The sequence below is a fragment of the Peromyscus maniculatus genome, chromosome 4 (genome assembly GCF_049852395.1).
Source record: "Peromyscus maniculatus bairdii isolate BWxNUB_F1_BW_parent chromosome 4, HU_Pman_BW_mat_3.1, whole genome shotgun sequence".
In the NCBI taxonomy this organism is placed as follows: Eukaryota; Metazoa; Chordata; class Mammalia; order Rodentia; family Cricetidae; genus Peromyscus; species Peromyscus maniculatus.
Window position 1 is genome coordinate 114034180 of NC_134855.1, and position 23971 is coordinate 114058150.

Below are 23971 nucleotides of genomic sequence, written 5' to 3' on the forward strand. Positions count from 1 at the left end.
AATAAACAGGGTAATGGTAGCAAGGGCATGCTTTTGATTATAGAGATGAGTGCACCCCTGTGGTCTCCAGACTGGAGAGGAAATTCAAGTCCCACCCGGCTTTATTATCTTGTTCTCTGCCAGTGCATATGGTCTAGCCATCGAATTAATAGCACTCATTTGGGTGTGAGTAGGTAAAGAGTCCATTGAAATATACAACACTTTTAAAAGTAACTTTAGCCGGGTGATAGTGCACATCTTTGATCTCAGCACTTGGGAAACCAGAGGTGGGTGGATCTCAAGGCCAGCCTGGTCTACAGAGTGAGTTCCAGGACAGCCAGAGCTAGACAGAGAAACCTTGTCTGGCAAAAACAAACAAACAAGTAAAAAATAACTTTAAATCCTTTCTTAAGAAAATTGCACTATTATTTATTTCCCATGTGATCTTGTGTGAATTAATTCTGTTAATTAATCCTAAAATTTGGGAGGGATAATTTTAGTTACTGCCACTCGTTGGGGATTTTAGAGGATGTACTGCACTGGTCAGGCAGGGTTCTCTAGCAGAAGAACTGGTAGGCTATTTGTGATCCATAGGAAGAGATTCATTATGAGGGATTGGCTCCTGAATCCAGAAGCTGAGAGGTCTGTGACCTTTTGTCTATATTACATTCTATAAGCTGGAGGCCCGTCTAAACGCCAGATGTCTGAGAGCAGAGAGCCAATGTGTGTGAATCCCTTCCAAACCCGAAGGTCTAAGGGTCAAAGCACCAGTAACCAAGAGCAGGGGAGAAAGAGCAGACACTTCCCTATCTGATCTGTGGGTCCTCCACAGGATCTGGGTGCCATACATTAGTGAGAATAGACCATCTTAATCAATCCACCAGCACAATGACTGATGTCTCCCAGAAATACCCCTGCATCCACATACCAAAGAGACACTGTATCAATTCTCTGGGTCCCCCTTAGCCCATTCAAGTTAATGTATCAATTAGCCAGCATGGGCATTTATTCCTTTAGTGCTTTCAGGAGAAATGGGTACCTTGCTGAGTGAACACCCTCTCCCACTAGATCTGGACTTAGTACTCTGTAAAAGGTATTCAAACATTTCATTTCAGCCTCATAACAACCCTGTTAATTTGATTTGTTGGCCTTATTTTGTGGTCTGCAAAACAGGGGCTTAGAATGGTTAAACTCCTTGCTTGAGGTTCCAGAGACTGGTCAGGGGCTGAGCAGAGGTTTCATGCCAGCTTGTCTACAGTGGGTCTCCAAGTGTAGTGAGATTACCTTCAGCAGCAGTAGCACCCACATGTTAGGAAAGCAGATATTCAGGCCCTCACTAGACTTACAGAATGAGACATTCAGAGGACTTACTTATTCCAGCAGTCTGTATTTCAAGAGCTGTCCCAGTGATTCGAAAGACAAATGGAGCTCAAGCTTGGGAACGATGAAGCAATGGCAAGATGAGGGAATTTAGACTAACTAGAAAGAGATACAAAATTAAATGCTTCTTAAGCTCTTTACCGCTAATCTCCCTCCAGCAGAAAGTCATGATAAAGAAAGAGAAACTTCTGAAAAAACAAACAAACAAACAAACTTCCTTTCCTAGGTCCATACAGATTCTTTTTTCAGTGTGTGTGTTGTGTGCATGTGTTATATGTACTTGTTAGTGCATGCAGGTGTGTGTGTGTGTGTGTGTGTGTGTGTGTGTGTGTGTGTGTAAATCAGAGGCAGACATTGGGTGTCTTTTTTATTGCTCTCCAGCCTTATTTCCTTAGACAGTCTCTCCCCTAATATGAAGTTGTCCTTTTGGCTAGGCTAGCTGGCCAGTGAGCCAGAACTGCCCATCTCAGCCCTCTCCCACACTGGGCTTACAGGACACATGTACTGTGCTTGGCTTTTTTGTGGGTTCTGGAGATCCAAACCCAGATCCTTATGCCTCCAAGTCAGGCTCTTTACCAACTGAGCTCTCTTACTAGCCCTGGACATAATAGAGTCCATTGAGCATTTCTATGTGCCGGGACCAGTGTGCACATAGTATTTGACACCAACCTTGTGAAGCTGTGAGAACTAAATTAGGTTATTTTCCAGAGTTTGTAAGAAAGTTAGATTTGGGTCATTTGAAGAGCTATGTATCAGCCCGCAAGTAGTAAGAGTGGATCCGTGGTCCAGAACTGGCTATTGGTATTGTATCCACTCATCACAGCTCCATCTATGACACAGAACGGCTGCCGGCCCAGAACCATTTTTGGATGATAAATATGAATATAAAAGTATATAATTAAAAGCAATCTTTCTTAAATTGAATAAAAGAATCTAGAAGCAAGGATCTGTTTGTGTGTAGATGGATTTTTATGCCTTCCTTCTTTTTGTGAACTTGATGTCTCCTCCTTGCCCAGCAGGTACACTGAGCTACATTCAGGCCCCACAGAGCTGTTCAACTCTTTTAGTCACCGTTTACTTTAGCTATTCTAGAGCATAATGATAATGTTGCCAGGTTTTTAATCCAATTCTTTTAGAAAAATAAAGACAGAAAGAAATTATTTTTTCTGCGATTGCCCCCAAGTGCCCCTAGCAGCACCAACCGGCTCCCTAATGATCAATAAAATGAGCCATAAGGACAGTGAAGCCTTAACCAGGGATTTTTCAGTTGCTAATTGTTCGGGGAGGGAAAGGTAGGTAAAATGAACATGATGTTTTCTTTCAGTTGGTGGGGGTAGACTTACTACCTTTTCAGCAAGAAAGCCTATCTTTTTAATAACTTACTGTGATTTTAATAAATCATTAAGAGGTATGTGATTTCTATTCTTCTTTCTGAAAGCCACAAATAATAAGTGATTACTAGGAAGTGCCCTTTGTCGAAGCGTTTGTCCAAGTGTTTGGGGGTGGGGGGGTAGAGACATCTTCCAGGAGTTTGGGCTGACCTTCCCCACTAAGGCATCTTCTGAGAACAGCTCCTCAGCCCCTGTTCTGTCTCCTGCCTAGTGTGTCTTCTCACAAGTACTCAGTAGGGAAGGTGATGGCTGTGGTTCTGGTGAGGTGCAGAGAGGCTCCTGGGCTGGTGCTGCTCGCCAGAGCAAAGTTACCTAGATGGCGTTTACAAGTAAAGAAAGGATTCTCGTAGTAAATGGTCTTTAGTCTTTGCGAAAGAGTTCTTTCCAAAGGCTTAAAATATAGAGTTAGTTAAGGGATGGGTTTGGAACTGCACAGAAACAGGCATAATTTTGGCTTTGCTGGGCAGAGATGTGACCTTTTCTGTCTTAAACTCACTAAGATTAAGCTTCCTTAGTTAAAAAATAGGAGTGAAAAATACCTACCTAGTGTTGCCTTTATAGGGCTTAAAATGAGACGGGCCATTTTAGAATGTAAACCACAGTATGCACGTTCAATAGTTTCATACCTAACTACAAATCATTTTCTAAGTCCTTTTTGTGGTGTGTAAATTGTCTATATGACCCACCATTTTACTGTTCCCTGAACATGGCAGGCATGTTCTGATTTCTAGGCATTGGCATTCTGCCTTTATTTTTATTCACATTTATTCTCATTCTCCATCCCTCCTCCTTCCTGCCCAAATGATGTTACTTCCTACAGGCCTTCTTGACCATTTTACCTCACTCTTCTAGTTTTTTTTTTAATCTTTACATTTATTACTATACAATATTTCTTTGGTTTCTATTTATTTCCAGAATTTCCGTGAAGCGTAAGATCCGACAGCAGAGACTTTTTATTTATTTATTACTCTATCCCAGCAAGGAGTTCAGGCACTACCGAGTGAATGTTTAAGAAGTACTTATTGTGATCTACCAATTCCTAAGTTATGAATTCCAGATAGAAACTTATGACAGTTTAAGTGATTACTTAATTTTGAAGATGTTAAGGCTACCAGGGAACTGGAGCTGAATATTGAAAGAAACCAGGCGGAGATATATATATATATACACACACACACACACACCCCATGGCTGCTGTAGATGTATGACTCGAACCTCCTTTCACAAGAAAGTTGCCAGGAAGTGGAGAGTCAGCCATGTGGGGCAGTGGGGTTGCTGCTTCTCCCATGGTTCCTTTGGACATTCACAACGAACAAACACTGCATAACTAAGAGGTGGCCCGTCCTGGCCCACCTGAGGCTGCCCTAGAGAGCCTCCTGCCCTCTGCCTCCACCTGATGCAGCTCTTCTTCAAGAAGTAGAAGTACTGCTTGGTGAGACCTCGGGGCCCACTCTTGTTCTTCTCTTCTCTTCTTTGGAGTGTTCTTGCTGGACTATGGCCCAGAATGCTCTGCTGCCTCTTCCTGATTCCCCTGCTTCCTCAGTCATAGGCATTTGGCCAGCTTTTCCATCAAGCTCAGTTCTCGTGGTGTCTCTGGCTCAGTGGTCTAAAGGACTCAGCTGCCCTTTCTCCTGTTGGGAGGGTCACATACTGAGTCACCAGGAGCCAAGGCTGACTGCTCACTGTGAGTCCCTCCATGGGGTGGTGGCAGTGTCTATGGATGCTGCTACAGCCGTCACTGCACCTCCCTTACACAGAAAGAAGAGCTACAGAGCCAGCACTGGTCCCAGGCTCTGGTGGTGACTGTGTATTTGAGACCCAGTGGGGGCCATTCAATAACACAAAGAGCAAGAGAGGAGCTTCCTATGGAGCTGTTTAGAAGAGCGGCTTCAGAGGCCATGTGGTTAAGAAGAATTGGGTACATTCTGTGAAAAGCACATGAAATCCAGTCTTTTCATGACCCTTTGAGTATTGTCATGTCCACAGAGCAAGAGTTGAAAATGTTCTTTGTTATATCTGCCTTTTCAGATACAAGTGTTCCCTGTCACTGTTTTTAATTACTTGGTATAATGTATTATTCTGGAACAAATAATTTTAATTAGAGATGCTTACCATAAAAAGGAGTTCATTATCTTTCTGTCATATTTGAAATACATCTAGAAAATACATCTGTTGTTTGTAGAATTTGAAGGTTCAGGAGAGGGGGGAACAGGACATATTTCTCTGATATTGGTAGGAATATTTATTACAGATCATACTTATTTGCCTCCAGAGCTTGGAATAAGCTGCCCCCCTTCAATTTACCCTTCCCTTAGTTACTTAGACACCCAATTTTGACTAATGTGACAGTTCCCTGTCCTCGAAAGTTCCCTTGAGTAATTTATTAGTTTGTTTGAAGACTTGTTTTGTTGTTCCGTCTTCTGTATGTGCAGAGGTAGTTGTTGAGTGCTTTAGCAAGCATTTCTTTAGGCTTCTTCTGTCAAGACCACAGCCGTGTTCCACTGTGGACCACAGCAGTGTCCCACTGTGGACCAGAGCCGTGTCCCACTGTAGACCAGAGCCGTGTCCCACTGTAGACCAGAGCCGTGTCCCACTGTGGACCAGAGCCGTGTCCCACTGTAGCAACACAGCAGTGTCCCACTGTAGACCAGAGCCATGTCCCACTGTGGACCACAGCAGTGTCCCACTGTAGACCAGAGCCGTGTCCCACTGTAGACCAGAGCCGTGTCCCACTGTGGACCAGAGCCGTGTCCCACTGTAGACCACAGCCGTGTCCCACTGTAGACCAGAGCCGTGTCCCACTGTAGACCAGAGCCGTGTCCCACTGTAGACCACAGCCGTGTCCCACTGTGGACCAGAGCCGTGTCCCACTGTAGACCACAGCCGTGTCCCACTGTAGACCAGAGCCGTGTCCCACTGTAGACCAGAGCCGTGTCCCACTGTAGACCAGAGCCGTGTCCCACTGTAGACCAGAGCCGTGTCCCACTGTGGACCACAGCCGTGTCCCACTGTGGACCAGAGCCGTGTCCCACTGTGGACCAGAGCCGTGTCCCACTGTGGACCACAGCCGTGTCCCACTGTGGACCACAGCCGTGTCCCACTGTAGCAACACAGCAGTGTCCCACTGTAGACCAGAGCCGTGTCCCACTGTGGACCACAGCAGTGTCCCACTGTAGACCACAGCCGTGTCCCACTGTGGACCAGAGCCGTGTCCCACTGTGGACCAGAGCCGTGTCCCACTGTGGACCAGAGCCGTGTCCCACTGTGGACCAGAGCCGTGTCCCACTGTGGACCACAGCCGTGTCCCACTGTGGACCACAGCCGTGTCCCACTGTAGACCAGAGCCGTGTCCCACTGTAGCAACACAGCAGTGTCCCACTGTGGACCACAGCAGTATCCCACTGTATAGACCACAGCAGTGTCCCATTATAGCACAGAGGCCCCTGGGAATCTGAGCATCCATTTACCGGAAAATACTCACATCAAAGGGTCTCTGGAAAAAATAAAAAAAGACAAAGAGAAACAGACATGGATATGTTGGCTTCTCCAGTTGACTACCCTTATAAATTAGGCTGCAAGAGATTAAGCATCTTTATTTTGAGGTAAAGGAAAAGACAGAAATCTACTGCTATTGATGAACCCAAGATAAGCCTTGAGAACAGTTTGTCCCTTGTCAGTAACTAAACTGAGAGTTCCCTTCCCCGCCAGGTTCTAATCACATAGAAGTCACCCCTGTCCCACAAAGGCAAGGATAGTGCCAAGACAATAATCTTGGTCTCTTCAGACTATTATAACAGAATGCCATACTCTAGACAGCTGTGCACAGCCAATGTATTTTTCACATTTCCTGCAGCTGAAAAGTCCAAGAGGAAGGCCCTGGCAGATTGATATCTGCCAACAACATTGTCTCAGTGTATATAGATGTTACTTTAGAGCTGAGTCTTCATGTGGTAGAAGCGTAAGGGGTCTCTGTGGAGCCTGTTTTATGGGTTCTGATCCACTTGTCTCCCCAAAGTTCCCACTTCAGTTACCCTCACTTTACAGGTCAGTAACACAATATATGAATGTGTGTGGTGGGGCACATATCCGGATCAGAGCACCTTGTTACACAGCGTCAGACCAACTTCAGAGCTCCAAAAAAACGTAACTTGAAAACTCAGGGGAGGTGCTTTGCCTTCCTTGTTGTCAGTAACCTCTCAGGCTAATGCTGCCGTTCATTTCTGAAGTTGGGAGAAATGAAAGGAGAAGATTGCATCTTCCACTTGACACCAGACTAGAGCATCCTCCACATCTCACAGTCCCAGCTAAAAATGAGCACTTGACAGGCTCACAGTTTTTTCTTGAGAGATTTTCGTTTCTGTTTCTATGAGGTACGAAAGGCCAGAAAAACAAGAGGTCTCTCACCCCTGACACCTGCTCTGTAACTCATGGGCTTGCTCTCCTTCCCACCCTGAGCATGATCTCCATGTCAGGCACAGGGCATGGGCTCCTTACCAGGGCTGATCTCTCCAGCTCACTGTCACTAACCATCAATGAAACAGGAGGAAATTCAAACTCTGTTGAGCAAATTTTCAAGGAGAGAGGTGAAGAAACAACAATTTATCCCAGGTAGAGAAGGTACTAGCAGACAAAAGAAAGATTCTGTCCAAGGCTTTGGTTATATATTACAATTACATTACTGGGCTATGTGGGAGCAGCTACACTTCCAAAAAATCCTACCCCAATCAGTCCTTTACCTCTTTTATAACCCCAAGGAGCAAAGAGACCTGAGGACCTTGTGAAAGCTGTCAACTCTCTGAGCCTGCCCACGACCTCCACGAGAAGCTACTGATAATCAGAATCTCACTAGGGGCTCAGTGGGTGATCACAGTGCTGAAAGTTAAGAGCAATGGCCACGCCTAACCCTGTGGAAATAAATATGCATTATATTTGATGACGTATTATCTGTGCCAGCCGCTGTGTGACATGATCGCTGACCAGAGACTGGCTTGCGAAGAAAGACGTCTGGGGTGAAAAAGAACAAACTCAAGCTGATCATTCCATAGAAAACAAACTTTCAGTGGGTCTAATTCAACAATAATTTATAAATTTGGCGTTTCCATTATACACAGATTTGTATCCTAGGTAGGGGAAATATGTACATAACAAGAATATTGCTCTTTATAACTCACAAAACAAAGATGCATTCCCTGTTAAAATGCAGACACAGCTCTGGCTCACCTTCTGTTATCTGTGTTCTCTTAGGTAGCTGGCTAGACCTCAGTTAGGATCAGTGTTCTCATCTGTAAAATAGGGTTGATGGTGTTTACACTATTTCTTTATTTGCTGATACATACTCTCTATTAGAGTATTAAGAATTATTAGTATGTTATAGTAACAATTGACAAATATTTACTTGGTTAATATTATACTGTGCTTTTGTTTTATTTTAATAAGAGAGGGTCTGACTATATAGCCCAGACTGGCCTCCAACTCTCAATCCTCCTGCTTCACTTAGCCTTCCAACTGCTGTTACCACAGGTATGTGCCACCGTGTATGCCTTTGGTTCAGTCTCTCTGCCAAATTCTCTAGTACCTAGAAGTAACCTGGGAGAGGTGTACTTGATGTTATTATCTCTAGTTAGTAATGAAGAAATGAGTTTCTAACCACCACATTTGTGTTGGATTTATCTGATCATAAAGCTGTTTCTAGTGATTATAAGATATTTTATCCTTATATGTTTCTGTCACTGTCTAAAGGAAACTATAATGTAAAAATACATACTTCTAGGTAAAATAAAGGGACATGACTTTGGATTGTAGAAAAAACATAGGAAAATAAGCTAAATTAAGGAATCTATTATGAGCAGCAAATATCCTAAGAAGTTGGAAGAGGTGAGTTGCAGGTGGAGTTCAGGTGTCCTGTTGCTAGAGCACAGAGGGGGAGGAATGGGCACAGGTCACAGGAACCATTACATTGAGGGAAAGCAGCAGGTCAGTGGGATATTTTTCCTGGTGCTAGTATCTGAAAGAAAATTTTACAAGATAATGGCATAATTATGAACGCCCACTCATTAAAAATCCTGTACTACAAAGATACTAAAAATACACATTAGAGAAAAGACAGCATCTCCAACAAATGGTGCTGGAAAACCAATGTGAATATGTAGAGAACTAGATCCTTATCTCTGAGCATGCACAAAATTCAACTCCAAATGGATCAAGGACCTCAGCATGAGACCTCACACTTCTAAACTGCTAGAGGAAAACTAGGCAGTCTACTTCAACATGGAGACACAGTAAGGACTTATTGAGTATCACGGGAGTACGACACAGGATAAGACTATTAGTTGGCAAATAAGGTAACATGAAACTAAAAGACTCTACAACAAAGGGAACTGTCAACTGAGTAGGAGGGAGTCCACAAAAAGGGACAAAATCTTTGCCATCCATACATCTGACAGAGAATTAGTGTCTAGACTATACAAAGAACTAATAAAAACATAAACATCAAGAAAAACAATCTAAACAAAACATAGTGTGAAAATGAACAGGAAGTTCTTCGAACAAGAAATACAGATGACTAGGAAATACTTTAAACATGTTCAGTAGCCTTAGCCATCAGGGAAAAGTAGATTAAAGGTACATTAAGACTCCATCTCACCCCAGTCAGAATGGCCATCATCAGAAATATAAATGACAACAAATGCTGGTAAGGATGTGGGAAAGGGAGACCCCACATATTATTGGTCGGAAAATAAAGTAGGGCAGCCACTTTAGAAAGTTAGTCTGTGTTGCTTGGTCCTAATGGCTCCTTTGGGGGAGGGGGTAAGAAGGTGCAGTGTCACCGACACAGATACTGGGAGTCTGATGAAGGCCAAAAGCAAACTTGTTTATTCAATGGCAAAGGCCTTATATACCCTTCTTCCTGCACCCAGACTATGTCCCAAACTAGTGACATTGAATGGTCATCCTTCATTGGCTGGGCATGATCAGGAACTTTGACAGTGATCTGGTGACATTACATAGTCACCCCTCATTAGCTAGGCATGATCAGGAACTCTGACAGCGTCTGTTGCTAGGTCCTTAGGCAGACTCCAAGTTGGCTCATAAGGAAATACATTACGTTCACGCCTTGGCAACTAGTTTGAGCCAATTTCCTCAACGCTATGGGCCTGTCCTACTAAGACAGGTTTCTCAGAAAAAGCTGATATGACCTAGCTATACCACTCCTGGACCAAGGGAATCTATGGAGGTAATTGCATATCCATGTTCATTACTCTTCTATTCACAATATCTAGGAAACAGAAGTACTCTGGGCGTCAATCTGATAAATGGATAAAGAAAATGTGGTATACATAATGGATTTCTATTTAGGGTTGAGAGAATAAAAGTGACAGGGATTCAGACTCAGAGAAATTGGCTCAAATCTCTGGTTTGTTACTCATTGGCTATAGCTTTGAAGAAATTACTGTGAACATTTTCTCCCCTATGTAAAAATGCACTGACTGTGGTGGTAATCACTAACCTCATGTGGCTCTTTACATTAAAATCATAATAAACATTGTGCTCCTCTGTTGTCTACCACATTTCAAGTATTCCACAGCCCTGGGTAGCTCATGGTGATTATATGGCACATTTGCATTATTGTGGCAAATCTAGTAAAACTTGGTAGAATTCTTGTTAGTTTTAAGTGAGACAGTATTTGTGAAATGCCTTATCCAAAACTCATTTGCATCTCTTCTCTCATATTCACAGCCGTTTGTTTATTCAGCACTCACCTTTTCCCAACTCCTTAGACTCTGTTTAGTTCTTTGAATGTTCTTTGAGATTGGGGTCAGTTTTCTTCATTTTTCAGGTAAATAGGAAAAGTTCAAGGTTAATCAGCATGGCTGCCAAGATACTTCAGCAGTTTTCTGTAGCAAGGAAGTTGGAGTCGCCAAACTACTGTAGAGTGCCACCTCCTTAGAATATCCTTGTACTAGTTACTTTTTATCACTGTGAACACCAGAATAAAGGCAACTTAAAGAAAGAAGTTAAAGACATTTAAAGTTTACTTAGGCTTATGGTACCAAAGTGATAAGAGTTTTTCATAGCAGGGAAGGTGCCGGCATGGTGTTACTCTTTGGTGACCTGCTACCTAGCTCCCAAATAAATATATAGACTTATTCTTACTTATGAATATCTGGCCTTAGCTTGGCTTGTTTCTAGCCAGCTTTTCTAACTTTAATTATCCTGTTTCTCTTTAACTACATTTTTGCCTCTGGGCTTTTTATCTTTCTTCATTCTATATCTATATATCTATATTTTTCTTTCCTTCTTACTTTGTGGCTGGCTGGGTGGCTGGGTAGCTGGCCCCTGGTGTCCTCCTCTCCTCCTTTTCTCACTCTTCTCTCAAGCCCAGTTTTCTCCTCCTATTTATTATCTCTGCCTGTCAGCCCTGCCTCTTTCTCTCTCTTGCCAGCTATTGTCAGTTTAGCTCTTTATTAGACCAATCGGGTGTTTTAGGCAAAGTAACACAACTTTACAGAATTAAACAAATGCAACACATCTTTGCATCATTGAACAAAGATTCCACAGCATAAATAAATCTAACACATCCTAAACTAGTATTCTACAACAGTGACTGGATTGGCAGGTGGAGAGCTCACATAGGGAACTGCAAGCAGGAGGCAGAGAGAGCAAACTGGGAATAGTCCATGTCTTTGAAACCTCAGAGTCCATCCCCAGTAACATGCTTCCTCCAGCAAGGCCACCCCTAAACCTACCCCAACAGTACTATCAGCTGGAGACCAGATATTCAAACATCTGAGCCTATGGGGACATTATCATTCAAATCACCCCAGTCCTCTTTCTCAAAAGTGTAAAACTTGTAATGTAATGCAAAAGCCCTCACTCCATTCTCTCCTCTAAGTCTGAATCTTCCCAGTCACAAATGCAAAAGAGGAGTCCTGCACCATTCCTGTTTAAATGAAAGTATCATTAAACCACATATTAGGCTATCCAGAAAAGCTGGCCATAACTGGAAATAAGGCTTGACTCTACCATAGTTTGTATTGCAAAGACCACAATATAAACAGCCATTAGGGGTAACGGGTAATTGTGGTGAAAGGGAAAGTAGGAAAGAAAGAACTTTAGTCTACCTTGAAATCAAAGTTATGGGGCTAGGAAGATTTCTCAGTGAGTAAAGTGTTTGCTGCACAAGTGTAAGGAACTGAGTTCTGATTCTCCACCACCCACTCCTAGGAGGCAGAGATGGGGGCTCTCCAGGGTAAGCTAGCTAGCTGGACTAGATAAATTGGCAAATTCTGGGTGCAGCAAGAGACCCTGTCTCAATATATAAGCAATCAACGTAAACTCGGTGCATCAACTGTTGGAGCTCACCTGCATGTGCACACTTGTACATGTGTAACCATACACATGAGGTACAGACACAAACACACTCAAGGTTCTGTTATTTGGACAGCCACCCACCCACCCTCCTTTTTATTAAGCACTCTGAATTCTCTGTAATTCCTTTAAAGAAGAAAGTGGATTAAATTTTACTTGACAGAATATCTTTTGAAATTGAAAGAAAGGAAATATATTAAGCTAAATCAATTTGAATATTTTGTTAGGCCATGCTATTGAATACTATGAAGATAGCATAGACTAAAAAAATAGCATAGAGCTTATCATGCACTCCATGTTTGATGAGGTGGTAGGTGTCTGTAGAAGCCTTGAGTGGCACACAGCCTTTTGAGCAGGGATCCTAGTGCCAGAAATAGAATTCTGACAGCTTTATGGGCAGCTAGAGTGATGCTTTGCCTCTCTAGAAAAGTGACCTCTAGCTGCCACTTGTTCAGAATTTCCACAAGAATTCCTGGCCCTTTCCAGCCTGGACTCCCTGTGGCCTAAAGTAACAGTTGGGCTGGGTAGCCAACCAGGCCCTTGAAGTAATAGCTTCTCATAAGAGAACTGAAAACCAGGCTTCCTGGAAGAAGTTCTGCTATGGTTTGTTTTCTTTACCAGCAGATTCAGTTACTATCTATTAACTAGAAGACAAACAGATTTGCAAAGGAGACAAAGCCTGGCCTCCTTTTACAGTTTTCTCATCCACAGTTCCCTGTAGACAATGTACCTGACCATGGGTCTTAGATATCACTATGGTCTGGCCAGGGTGCCTGCCACAGCCTGAGTTCTAATCTGAAGGTACCCATGTGCAATATAAAACTAATGTTGGAGAAAAAGAACAGAGATTGTGTGTATTTACCACCAGTGGAGGCCCAGTGCTTGGCTTGTTGGTAGGAAGTAGAAACCTAAGTAGGTGTACTCCAGTTCCTTTCAGCTGGTTGTCAGTTAGTCCTCAGATCTGTGCTATGATGTTTCATAGGTAGTTTGCATATGTTTGGTAAGGAAACCTCTCGGCTAAGTCAAGGAGTTTCTTGTAGGCTTATTATTTGAGCATCAATTAGGGTTTCTAGGTAAGGTTCTGGGAAGATTTCTACACTGACCATTGCTTCTCACAATAACAAATAGGGTTTTGTCTCATGATCCAGATAGGCCATTTATCAACATTTCATTTTATTTTAGTTGCTGAGGACCCCAGAGACAAATAGGTTTTGTTGTCTAATTGGGAGGGATCATCCTGCAGCATTCTCTGAGGGTCTCTACATTTTACTCTCTCCCTGTTTTACCATTCTGCTTTATTTTGTTCTTTTTGCTCAATCTTCTTATCTTGCTTTGGAAATTAGTGTCTCCTCCTCTTCCTCCTCCTCATTTTCCTTCTTTTTTTCTTTAGTTTTTGCTTTGTTTTGTTTTTCATTTTTGAGGTCCTAGGAATTGAACCAAGGGCCCTGAGTATGTTAGTTGAGAACTATTCCACTGATCCTGATCGTCAGTTGAATGTTTTTTTGCTGTTATTTTTGCTTTTGAGACAGTCTTACTAAGTTGTACAGGCAGGCACTGAATCTGTGATTCTCTTGCCTCAACTCTTGGGTAGCTTAGATTACATGTCTGGACCATCAGGCTCTGCTAGAAATAACTTCTTTCAAGGGCATTCAAATGGTGCCCCTGGCCCAAGGTGGGGGGGCCTCCCCAGTCAGTGCCTCAGAGCCACCCCAACTTCTGAAATGAGTGTGTATGAATTAGGAAAAGATGTCCCTTCTTCCACAAAGCCCAGCTTAACATGTTGCCCTCTCTCCCGGAAGTTCCACATGAACTGATGGCCCTGGCCTGGTGCCACCCTGGTGCCATCCCTTCAATATGAACAGGTTAATTTTTATCTTTTTTTACATATTGGCCTGTAGCAAAATACTTTATTTGACAAAATTATCTGTCCATTTATCCCTTCATGAATGAAATAGTTTTAGGATTCTGAGACAGAAAGGGTCTATTCGGAGCCAGTAAACAGATAATGGTGGAACTGGATCTTGCCTCCAAAGGCAGTGGTCTTGCCTTTGCCTCTGTCTTATTCATTGCTCTGTCTGCATTCCCCAGAACTGGTGTGGAGTTGGATACATACAATGATCCTTTGCAGTAAACTACCCAAAGTAACGGCCAGCATCATTCAGGGCTGCCAGGCCTCCAGATTCTGCCACCTTGTGGTGGCCGTCTCTTGACATTGGATTTGCTTTGATGAATGTTGCTGTTTTCCTGGAATTTAGAAAGATAAATTTGGATGCGAGAAACTAAGCATCTGAAGTGCCTTTTTTAATGTGTGCCTTTCTACAAAACGTTAATCTTGTAATTACTATTTATTTAGTGATACTTTATCCCTGCCGAAAGGACAGGTTCCTAATTGTTGGCATTACAATGATCTAGGAAGTTGGCTTCTTTAGATCATGAGAAGAATGCCTAGATTTGTCGAAGCACAGAGTCATGCCTTGGTATTATGCAAACAGAGGGCACAGAGCATCTGGGTTCATTTCCCAAACATTCTTTTTCTCTCACTGACAGATTTTCCTGGCATTCCTAAATGCAATGGCCCAGGAATCTACTGGCACATAGGGCAGATCTGCTGTGGTGCATGAGTTTGGAGAATACTCCTTCTCAATTGAAGCTTTGATTCTGTGGTTTTCATTGAGTTTCTGGAGCCAAAGTCCACAGCAGTACTCAATGCATTGTGTATCAGAAGCCCCAGAGGGTTTATGGTGACACATCACCAGGGCTAGTGTTGATATGGATCAGTTACAGGCAGCAGTGTGTCCTGTATGGAGGGCAAACAGGGGACACTTGGTTATTTTTCAGGAGCTCCTCTCCTGAGACCTTCGGGAAACTCTCTCCATTATAAATCCAGGACATCAATGCCATTAAATTTGAATGTATTCTAGAGGAAGGTTGTCTGTTAAACTGATCAGTCTTTTGAGATAGAAAAAGACCTCACAGTGCTCTAAATAAAAAGGTTCCACAGTTGTTGCTAGAGGGCTTCTCTCCAGGTTCCACCAAGCCCCGCAGTCCCACAATTCACGTATAAAATAATTACTCAGACGCTTATATTACTTATAAACTGAATGGCCGTGGCAGGCTTTTTGCTAACTGTTCTTATATCTTAAATTAGCCAATTTTTATAAATCTATACCTTGTCACGTCGCTTGTGGCTTACCAGCGTCTTTATACGGTGTTTATCCTGGCGGTGGCTGCAGTGTCTCTCCCTCCTTCTTCCTATTACCCCAATTCTCCTCTCTCCTAGTTCTGCCTATACTTCCTGTCTGGTCACTGGCCATCAATGTTTTATTTATATAGAGCGATATCCACAGCACACAGTATCATCAGAAATGGAGGTATTAGGATCCAGATGCAAAGGGTGTTCAGACGCTCAAGCGTACTTGAATTTTTATTGAATTTAAAATGTTGTAAGTCACAAAATCCATCACATTTCTTTTTTAACAGGAATCTTTCGTGTTTGAGCCCAACTGCCTCTTCAAAGTGGACGAATTTGGCTTCTTCCTGACCTGGAAGAGTGAAGGCAAGGTATGGCCTCAGAGCAGCAGCTTGTCGTGCCTGCCTTCTGGCTCAAGCCATTGCATTGCTCCCTAGGTAGACCAAGCTCCAAGCTCCTCTTGAGAGCATGGATGCCATACTTACTCATCCCTTTGAGATTTTTCCCTACTTGCTTTTCTGTCCCAGGCATTGAGGACACTGGGGAATTAAAGACTTTATGTAGTGTAACTCTAAGAGAGTCTACTGGAGGGATAAAGTGGGGCATTTCTAAAAGAGCTACAAGTCACTGAGCTTGAAAGAGAAGATGACATTGTTATGAAAGCTTAGACAGAGTAGGTCTGATTTAATCTTGAGAGTTAGGAATGTTTTCTAGAAAATAATTTCCAAGCTGAAATTAAAAGGCACATGAAATGAGAGTTCAACTCTTTAGACCCTGGGGCAAAATCGGATGTGTGGCACAGTGTTCCCATTTAATGAGCACTGGAGCCCAAACCAAGAAAGGTGTAATTGGAATTGTATAAAAGTTGGCATTAATCCTACTTAATGTTTTCTATATGCACATATTTAATGATATATAGGCATTACTTGTGTGTATAAATGCAGTAACATTTTGTAAATACTTTATTAATCATTCAGAGTTGCATTTATATGTATCTATATATGAGTATGTTTATATATATGAAATAAGAAGTTTTAGTCTTTTCTTTCTAATCACTAGCAATCATTACTGTTACTCGATTTGCATTTTGTCACTTCCCTGAACGACATTGATTTTATATTTAGAAATGTTTGTTAAGCTCTTCATGCCATGAGGCTGGCAGAATTGAAGTTCATTTCTGGGGTGTGTGCTCTCTCTTCAGGAAGGACAAGTGCTAGAATGTTCCCTCATCAACAGTATTCGGCTGGCAGCCATACCAAAGGTAAATGTGATAGGTGTCATTCGTGTGTGTGTGTGTGTGTGTGTGTGTGTGTGTGTGTGTGTGTGTGTGTTGGAGACGGGAGTGTATGTGGACCATGATATTCCTGTGGAATTGGTTCTGTCCATCCACCTTTATTTGCCTGCCTCTGGGAATCAAACTTGAGTCGTCAAGCTTGCTCGGTAAGCACTTGAACCCTCTGAGCCACCTCGCTGGCCCTGCAGTTCTTCTCAACATAGGTTTACAAGGCTTGAAAAACGATCTCCAGGATTCTGTTTAATTTTATTGCCCTCAAATCATCAACTTGGATTTAAGGGTAGGCACATAGTAGACATTTCATCTCTAACTCTTAGGTGATTTTGATTACACTATTTTCAGTTATGTATAGAAATATATAGAAATAGAAATATATAGCCTTGAAAACTAAAAGCTTTGCATGGTGTCAGTGTCAGAGTGACAGATCCCTTAATCCAGAAATTAATTTTGAAAACTCACCCCATCCTCTTGCTATCAGCGATTTGCCTTTCCATGTGTGGCTGACGAATGTGGAGGTTTCCAAGGCTGAAGTACCTCGTATTTCTTCACCTGTGCACTCAGGACACTGTTCACAAGAAAGCTTGGCTCGCCTCTGAGAGGAAAAGCTCTCAGAGTACAGAAACCAGTGATCTTCATAGATTGGTTTGTTTGAATAAGAAGCTATATGTATAGTAGTGTTAGGAATTTAAAAGGTGCTCTTCATAGAATATTCTACCACAGTATTGATTTTTTTCTGTGTACCTGCCCTGCATGTTTTCAGATATCCAAAACAAAATTCTGTTCCTATTTATTTATTTTTCAGCTGGCCTCTTTTCTGTTAGCTAAGTTTCCTGTGTAACTACCTGCTGCAATTTCCTCTGGAAAACAAGTGTGGTATTTTATGTAGGGATTAGGGTAAACTTTCACAGCTTTCTTTCCATGTGAGGATGCATAGATTGTAGAAATAAAAATGCTTGGTCTTTGTATCCAAGCTGCTTAAGAGTCTCAAGTTCATTGCATAAGAATAGCCTGTGGTAGTAGCTGTGGTGATGTGCTAATTCATGGTAAGTAAGCTTGTGTTCTGTGGTAAGTGGCCCCTTGGATATTTATAGACACAAACACACACCAGTCATGATCTTTCCTGAACTTTGCTAAATCTGAAGTTCTCTGATAGTGACAATCACAAATCCAGACAAAGGGGCTGGAGGTGTGGCTCAGCAGTTAAGAGCACTGGCTGTTCTTCCAGTGGACTCTGACCAATTCCTGAAACTCACATAATGGCTTTAACCATCTGAGCACCAGGTACTCACAAACACAGACATATGTATAGTCAAAACAAATAAATAGGATTTATGTTAAAAATCTACACAAAGACTATTGAACCAAGTCTTCTAAAGTTAAAAAAAAAAGCATACCACCCTCCTGAGGGGATTCTGATACTCTGTAATATTGGAAACTTCATCTCTCCAGGTTTTATAATAATGCTATTTCACTAGGATTTTAAATGGGTGTAGGAGCCATTTCCCTTTAAGGTATATTTTTACCCCAAATGTGGTTTCTATTCACTGAGTTTTTCTCCGCACTCTGTGATCTAACATATTTTTTCCTATTTTTACACATCTACAGGATCCCAAGATCCTGGCTGCTCTGGAAGCTGTTGGAAAATCTGAAAATGATCTGGAAGGGCGGATATTGTGTGTCTGCAGTGGCACAGATCTGGTGAACATTGGCTTCACTTACATGGTGGCCGAAAACCCAGAAGTAACTAAGGTACTATCCCAACGGCCTCCCTCCCCAATGAGTATATGTTATATGTGTGCAATTTTTATGTTTAATATAGTTTTTAATATGACATTTAGAACTGTTCGATCATTTTAACCTTTTAAAATGCCACTGCTCTGCTGGCATATTTGTGTGGAAAATTCAGCGAACACAAGACCTTTGTCACCTGTCACTCATGTGGGTCAACACCTGAATACCTGGTGTGAAATGCTGTGGGAACGCTAATCCAGGCTTTCTATCACTTGAATGTACTCTGGCACTTTGGCATCACTGGGATCAATGGATGTGAATGGGGGACAAGAGGCTCCTTTTCTGTTTGAACAGCATGTATCTTTGTCGGTACCGCCCACCAGAGACAGAATGTAGACCACATACATGGTTTAGGTGGAGCTGTGGGAGAGAGCATGCATGGCATAGATAAGGTTCTAGTGAAAAATGGAATAAAAATTTAGAAAAATTAATGAATGGCTCAGTAGTAGAGAATATGCCTAGCATGTTTAATACCCTGGGTTTTATCCTAAGTGCCAGAGACCAACATGGGTATATGAGTATAACTATTTCTATAAAATACAGTATTTAACCCAACATATCCCAAACATTGTTATCTTAGTAAGATATAAGCATAAAGTTTACTAGTGTCACATAGTTCACATTCTTTTGTTCATGGTGTTTGGATTCTAGTGTGTATTTTCACATCAGCCCTGTCACATTAAAAGTGCAAAGTAGCTGTGACAACCGATGGCTACTATATTGAAGACTGTAAACACAGATGCTTAAAAATCCCAAACTCTTCTCCTCGATAAGCTGTTGAAGTATTGAGTTAAGATCCATCTTGCATTATGACACCCAGAAAACCATTGCCCTAGCAAGCTACTCTAAGATTTTGGTCAAAGAAGCTTCAAACTTAAATCTTTTTCTGCAAATCCTTTGTTTATAGGGACTTGACCTATAAGTAATCTATATGAAGGACACTAAGCCTTTACTCTTCCATTATAGAGTCATGGGTTTGGAACAAGGAGAGGTCTTTTGTCTTCCATTAAGCTCATAAGTAGAAACATAGTGTAGGTTTAGTGAGAAAGTCATTGTTGGAGAGGCTGACTTTTGTAGCTAGAAGGAAATTCAGCAAGATCATTTGGGGAAACAGAAGTAATACAAGCATGCACTCTGGGTGTAACAAGTGGCAGAATTGAGTTTTGCTCACTCTGAGACCACAAGGCTCATTCTCCATCACTTGCATGGCATGCTCTCATCCCAGAAGCATTGGCCTGACTCAAGGCCTCATTACACACTAGTCCCAGGGCCACCCAGATAGACTGATCCAGAATCTGCATTTGTAACAAGAACTTCCGGTAACTCATGTGTGTGCAGAAATTTGAGAGGCTCTTGCCTTGTACCTTTGGAACCAGGAATAGGCACTCCAAGTTGCATAACAGCCATTGGCACTGTCCTTGTGGTAGTAGCTTTGTAGGTTTTATGCTATTGTTCATGTCATCTCAGTTGGGGAGAACAGCTTTTACGGGCCTCTCAAGATTTTGTTATTCTGCTCAGATGGGAAACTAATTTGAATGGATTATTGACCTTGATCTAGACAAACAGTGTTGCCACATCTTACAGTTCAGGCTTGCATGTTCGCTGTAAAGGTCTTTCTCATTGCTGTTTGCCATAGCAACACTGAATCTGGGGGATCCAGTCTGGCTAACTGTGAAGAAGACTAGCTAATCAGATACAGATATTTGGCTACTTAAAGTTTTGCAAAAATACAGTTTTGCAAACTTGTGTATCTGGCTTTCATCACCTTGTATTGTCAATTCCTGTAAGAAGAAACACTGTGACTCTTTCCAAACTCAGGAATCTATACTTGGGCTCAGATTAGCCAAGCAGAAATCCTTTATTTTCCTCTTACCAACTATGAACATAGACACAGTATTTATCCTTCTTTGTCTCATTTTTTTTTTCTTCTGTAAAATGGGAATTGGACAAAAGTCTCTTCTGTGGGATTGTGAGCATTGCTGGAGTTACTGCTTTGAAAATACCCTGTGCACTGTATCCTCATGTTAGCTGCCATGATCCCAAAGTCAGAGTAAGCTATGATGGGAGCTGGGCATGGGCCTCCCAGAGTCTTATCTCTCACAACAGATAAACTGTGGAATTCCGAAGACTACTCAGGAGGCTAGACCCAAGCCAAGTCTTAAACTCAGGCCATAACATGATGCTGGCTATATCACTTTAAGCCTCAAACAAGTAAGGTCCTGGGAAGATGGCACAAATCAGTGAATCTCAGTTTTTTGTTTTTTTGTTTTTTGTTTTTTTTTCCTTACAATTTGGTTGCTGCCAATCTCGGCCTGTTATGTTTCAGTATCTCCTTCTGGAATATACACAAATGAGTAGGTTATATGTAGAGTACTGAAAAGGTGGATAGTATATACTCCAATATAAAATTCAACTGTTTTTCTTTTAGTAGCATTTTCATTAAAAAAAAAGAAGAAGAAGAAGCAGGTTGCCAGGAAGTAGAAACTATCAATAATGCTGTTCTGATTTTCAGGTCAGACTCATGGCTATTTAACCTTACCGTTATTAGTGGGAAAATATTTCAACTTCTCAGAACTGTTACTTAGAAGTTTATATTTCACTAATGGTATAATATACAAATAATAAATCTCCTTGTTCAGATTGGATAGTCTATTACATCATGTCCTTCTGGTTAATGAGTGCTTGTTGACATCATTGAGTACCCCATTTTTTCCTAACTATGTGTAATAATTTTTCCCCGAATTTCACTGATTCTTTCAGTGAATATGCATGTAGATGGATAATGATGCCCATATCCTGCTATCAAGATTTAAAAGACTATATTAGTCAAGATCAAGACCTTTACTGCCTTCAATATTGACAGTACATTACCATTTTATTCCCAGTCCCAGATAGATGCACCCCTAACAGATTATACAAGCCACTGAATGCATTTATATGAAATGTAAGTGTGATTAGACTAGGTCAAAAAGGTGGGAAAATTCATAAATGAAGTCAGGCCAATGAGAAAAGCAGAGTAGATTACCTGGAATGGTGTATGTGACTAGGTGATACCAGTCACACATGAGTGCAACCAAATGTCCTTGAATTATTGGGTCACAGGATGTGTTAATGACCCACTTAGCACATATGAAAGGTGTGTGTGGTGAGTTTATTACAAAAGCTAGGAAAAAGGAAGAATCAGTTTTTAAATTCATATATACAGATCTTGAATGCTTTCTTTTAAGCAAATAAGTATGTTTCAGTTGTTGGCCATTCTTTCAGTGTTAGAGCTGCAGACTTTAAGTGTGGTCTGTTGATGGGACATTATGTATGCAGCTTTTTGTACACAGTTCAGACATTGAGGATACATGTGGAGTAAAATGCAACTAAGACCAAATTCCATAGCTCTGTGACTTCTTCCCTTAATCTGCTGTTTGTCTAGTCCATATAACACTTGGAGGAAAAAAATAGCAACTTGCTTTAAAAAAAAATATTTCTTGAGCATTCAGCTCTAAAAACAACAGGTCTTTTTCTTTTCACTAGAATGTTTCATTTGTTTATGGAATATTTTATTTTAACTGACATAAACATTTTGGGAAAATAATATAAGTGATGCATTGTAGGCCTTTAAGGTTGGGGCAAAAGATTTACTACATCAGCATGTGATCTCTCAATTGAGTTCAGTTTCTGGGTACCCACGGGCTTTGGTTGTCTTATAAACATCCACTATTTCTTGCTCTAACCAATGAGGGGTACAGGCAGAGAATTTCTAGCATTGCATTTGATTATGAGGGGACATTGAGTCTTGTCCCATATCCTAGACTGTTATCCTACATGCACACTGACTGTTCAGAAGAATTCACTGTTCTAAACATTTAATAGAAGCCAACTTTATCTTAATCCAGACTCCAGAAAGGACCAATTTTCACTCAAGAGAGACTTTTTGACTCTGAGCAAATCCTTTATATTCTTTTCAAGTAGTGTCTCTGATTTTTTTCTCCTCATTTTATGTGGCTCTTTAATGAGTCAGTAAATCCAGATGATTCAGCTTTCTCAAAGTTCAGGTTTCAAATCCTTACAAAGTATTTTCCTGTCATTTGACTCTAAAAAAATGTGATTGTGTTTTTTCCAGAGGTGCACTTCTTATAAAAGACATTCTGGAAGCTCATCTTGTGCCTTTTTCATCTGCTCTCAATGCTGACTAAACCAGCCTCGCCACTCTCACTTTTTGAGGAGGTTTGTGCGCCATGTCATTCTCCTTGCCCTTCCTAACATGGTATCTTAAACAAGTCCGTGGCCAAACCTCTCTTCTGCCATTCCTGTTCCAGAAACAGTAGTTTCTCAGCTGCTCTGCCTAGACCACACTCACAGCTTCCTCTCACTTTCCTGAACCATCTCTTACCTGTTACTCCAGCTCCAGTCTCCCAGTGTACATAGAGTATATATAGTTGCTTCTTTCTGCCACTGTTCTGCTCTGTGGTCCTGACCAAAGCGCCTTCTCCCTCCTCTTCTCCCAGCATCTTTTATTGGTGTCTTCACCTTGCCCCTTGTAGTCCATCCTCAGAATAGCAGCGGAAAATAAACCCTTTCAGCTGGGGGCTTTTACCACCTGGGAACCTCTAAGGCTTCCAAGTCTCTGAAATCCAGCCTAGGCTTCCCTGCCTGCCCTCAACTCCTGGGGATTGCTCTTCCCCCTGCTTATGGGAAGGTTTGTTCGTTTGTTTTTTTTTCCTGGTTCTCCAGTCTCTGCTGGACTGTTACTCGTAGCTGTGTCCCCTGGAACACTTCAGCTTTTCTTTATTCATTATCCTGCTTTCCAGAACAGTGTCCAAAACTTTGTAAACACTTGTTTTCTGAAGACAGTTATGCTGGCCACTTCAATCAATTCTAACCCAGGTGGTTAAGATATAGAGTACTCTTGCCCTAATTTTGGTGAAATAGGTTCCAAGATCTCACTGTGAATGTCTGAAGCCACAAATGTTACAAAAGCTCTGTATGGACCCCCCCCCCATAAATACATCTGATAAAGTTTAATATGTAAAGGAAGCAACAATGTATAATAACAATAGTAAAAAACTCAACAATATATGGTAATAAAATTGCCAGCATCAGTACATTTATGCTTGAAGACATTATTAAGTAAAATAGGGATTACTTGATCACAGCTCATCTAATAATGAGGTAGCTATGAGTGCCTACCAAGAGGGTGATACATGCAGTGTGGATCCACTGTTAAAAGAGATGACTCAGATTCCAGGTATGCAGAATGGGACAATATGGGGTTTGATTATGCTACCAGAGGGTTTGCAAGTTATAATTATAGGTAGTTTGATTCATCAATTTTCGTTTAATATTTTCAGACATGAGTCACCAACATCATTGAAAGTAAAATGAGGGGTAAGGGGAGGGCATCCCTATCACCTCGGTGTCTTACACTTTGATTTTTATACAGATTAGCTTAGGAAGAACTAGGAAAATGGTCTTTGACAAGCAAACTGAGAAAATGTGATTTGATAGCAGTCCAAGGGGAACAGAATGATCTACAATCCAAGGGTGTTATTTTTAGAGTGATTTTTCAGGACGTAATGAGATTGC

At 41.6% G+C, this 23971-nt stretch overlaps 1 protein-coding gene across 6 annotated transcripts in view; it reads left to right on the forward strand.

Annotated features, from left to right (window-relative positions):
* Nucleotides 1-23971, forward strand: part of Plcb4 (phospholipase C beta 4) — a 182640-nt gene that overhangs the window by 53849 nt on the left and 104820 nt on the right. For all 6 annotated transcript variants that reach the window (XM_076570709.1, XM_076570710.1, XM_042276307.1 and 3 more), the window contains 3 exons: nucleotides 15600-15680; nucleotides 16511-16570; nucleotides 18209-18352. In XM_076570709.1, coding sequence (XP_076426824.1) covers nucleotides 15600-15680; nucleotides 16511-16570; nucleotides 18209-18352 — 285 coding nt within the window. The remainder of the gene's footprint in view (nucleotides 1-15599; nucleotides 15681-16510; nucleotides 16571-18208; nucleotides 18353-23971) is intronic.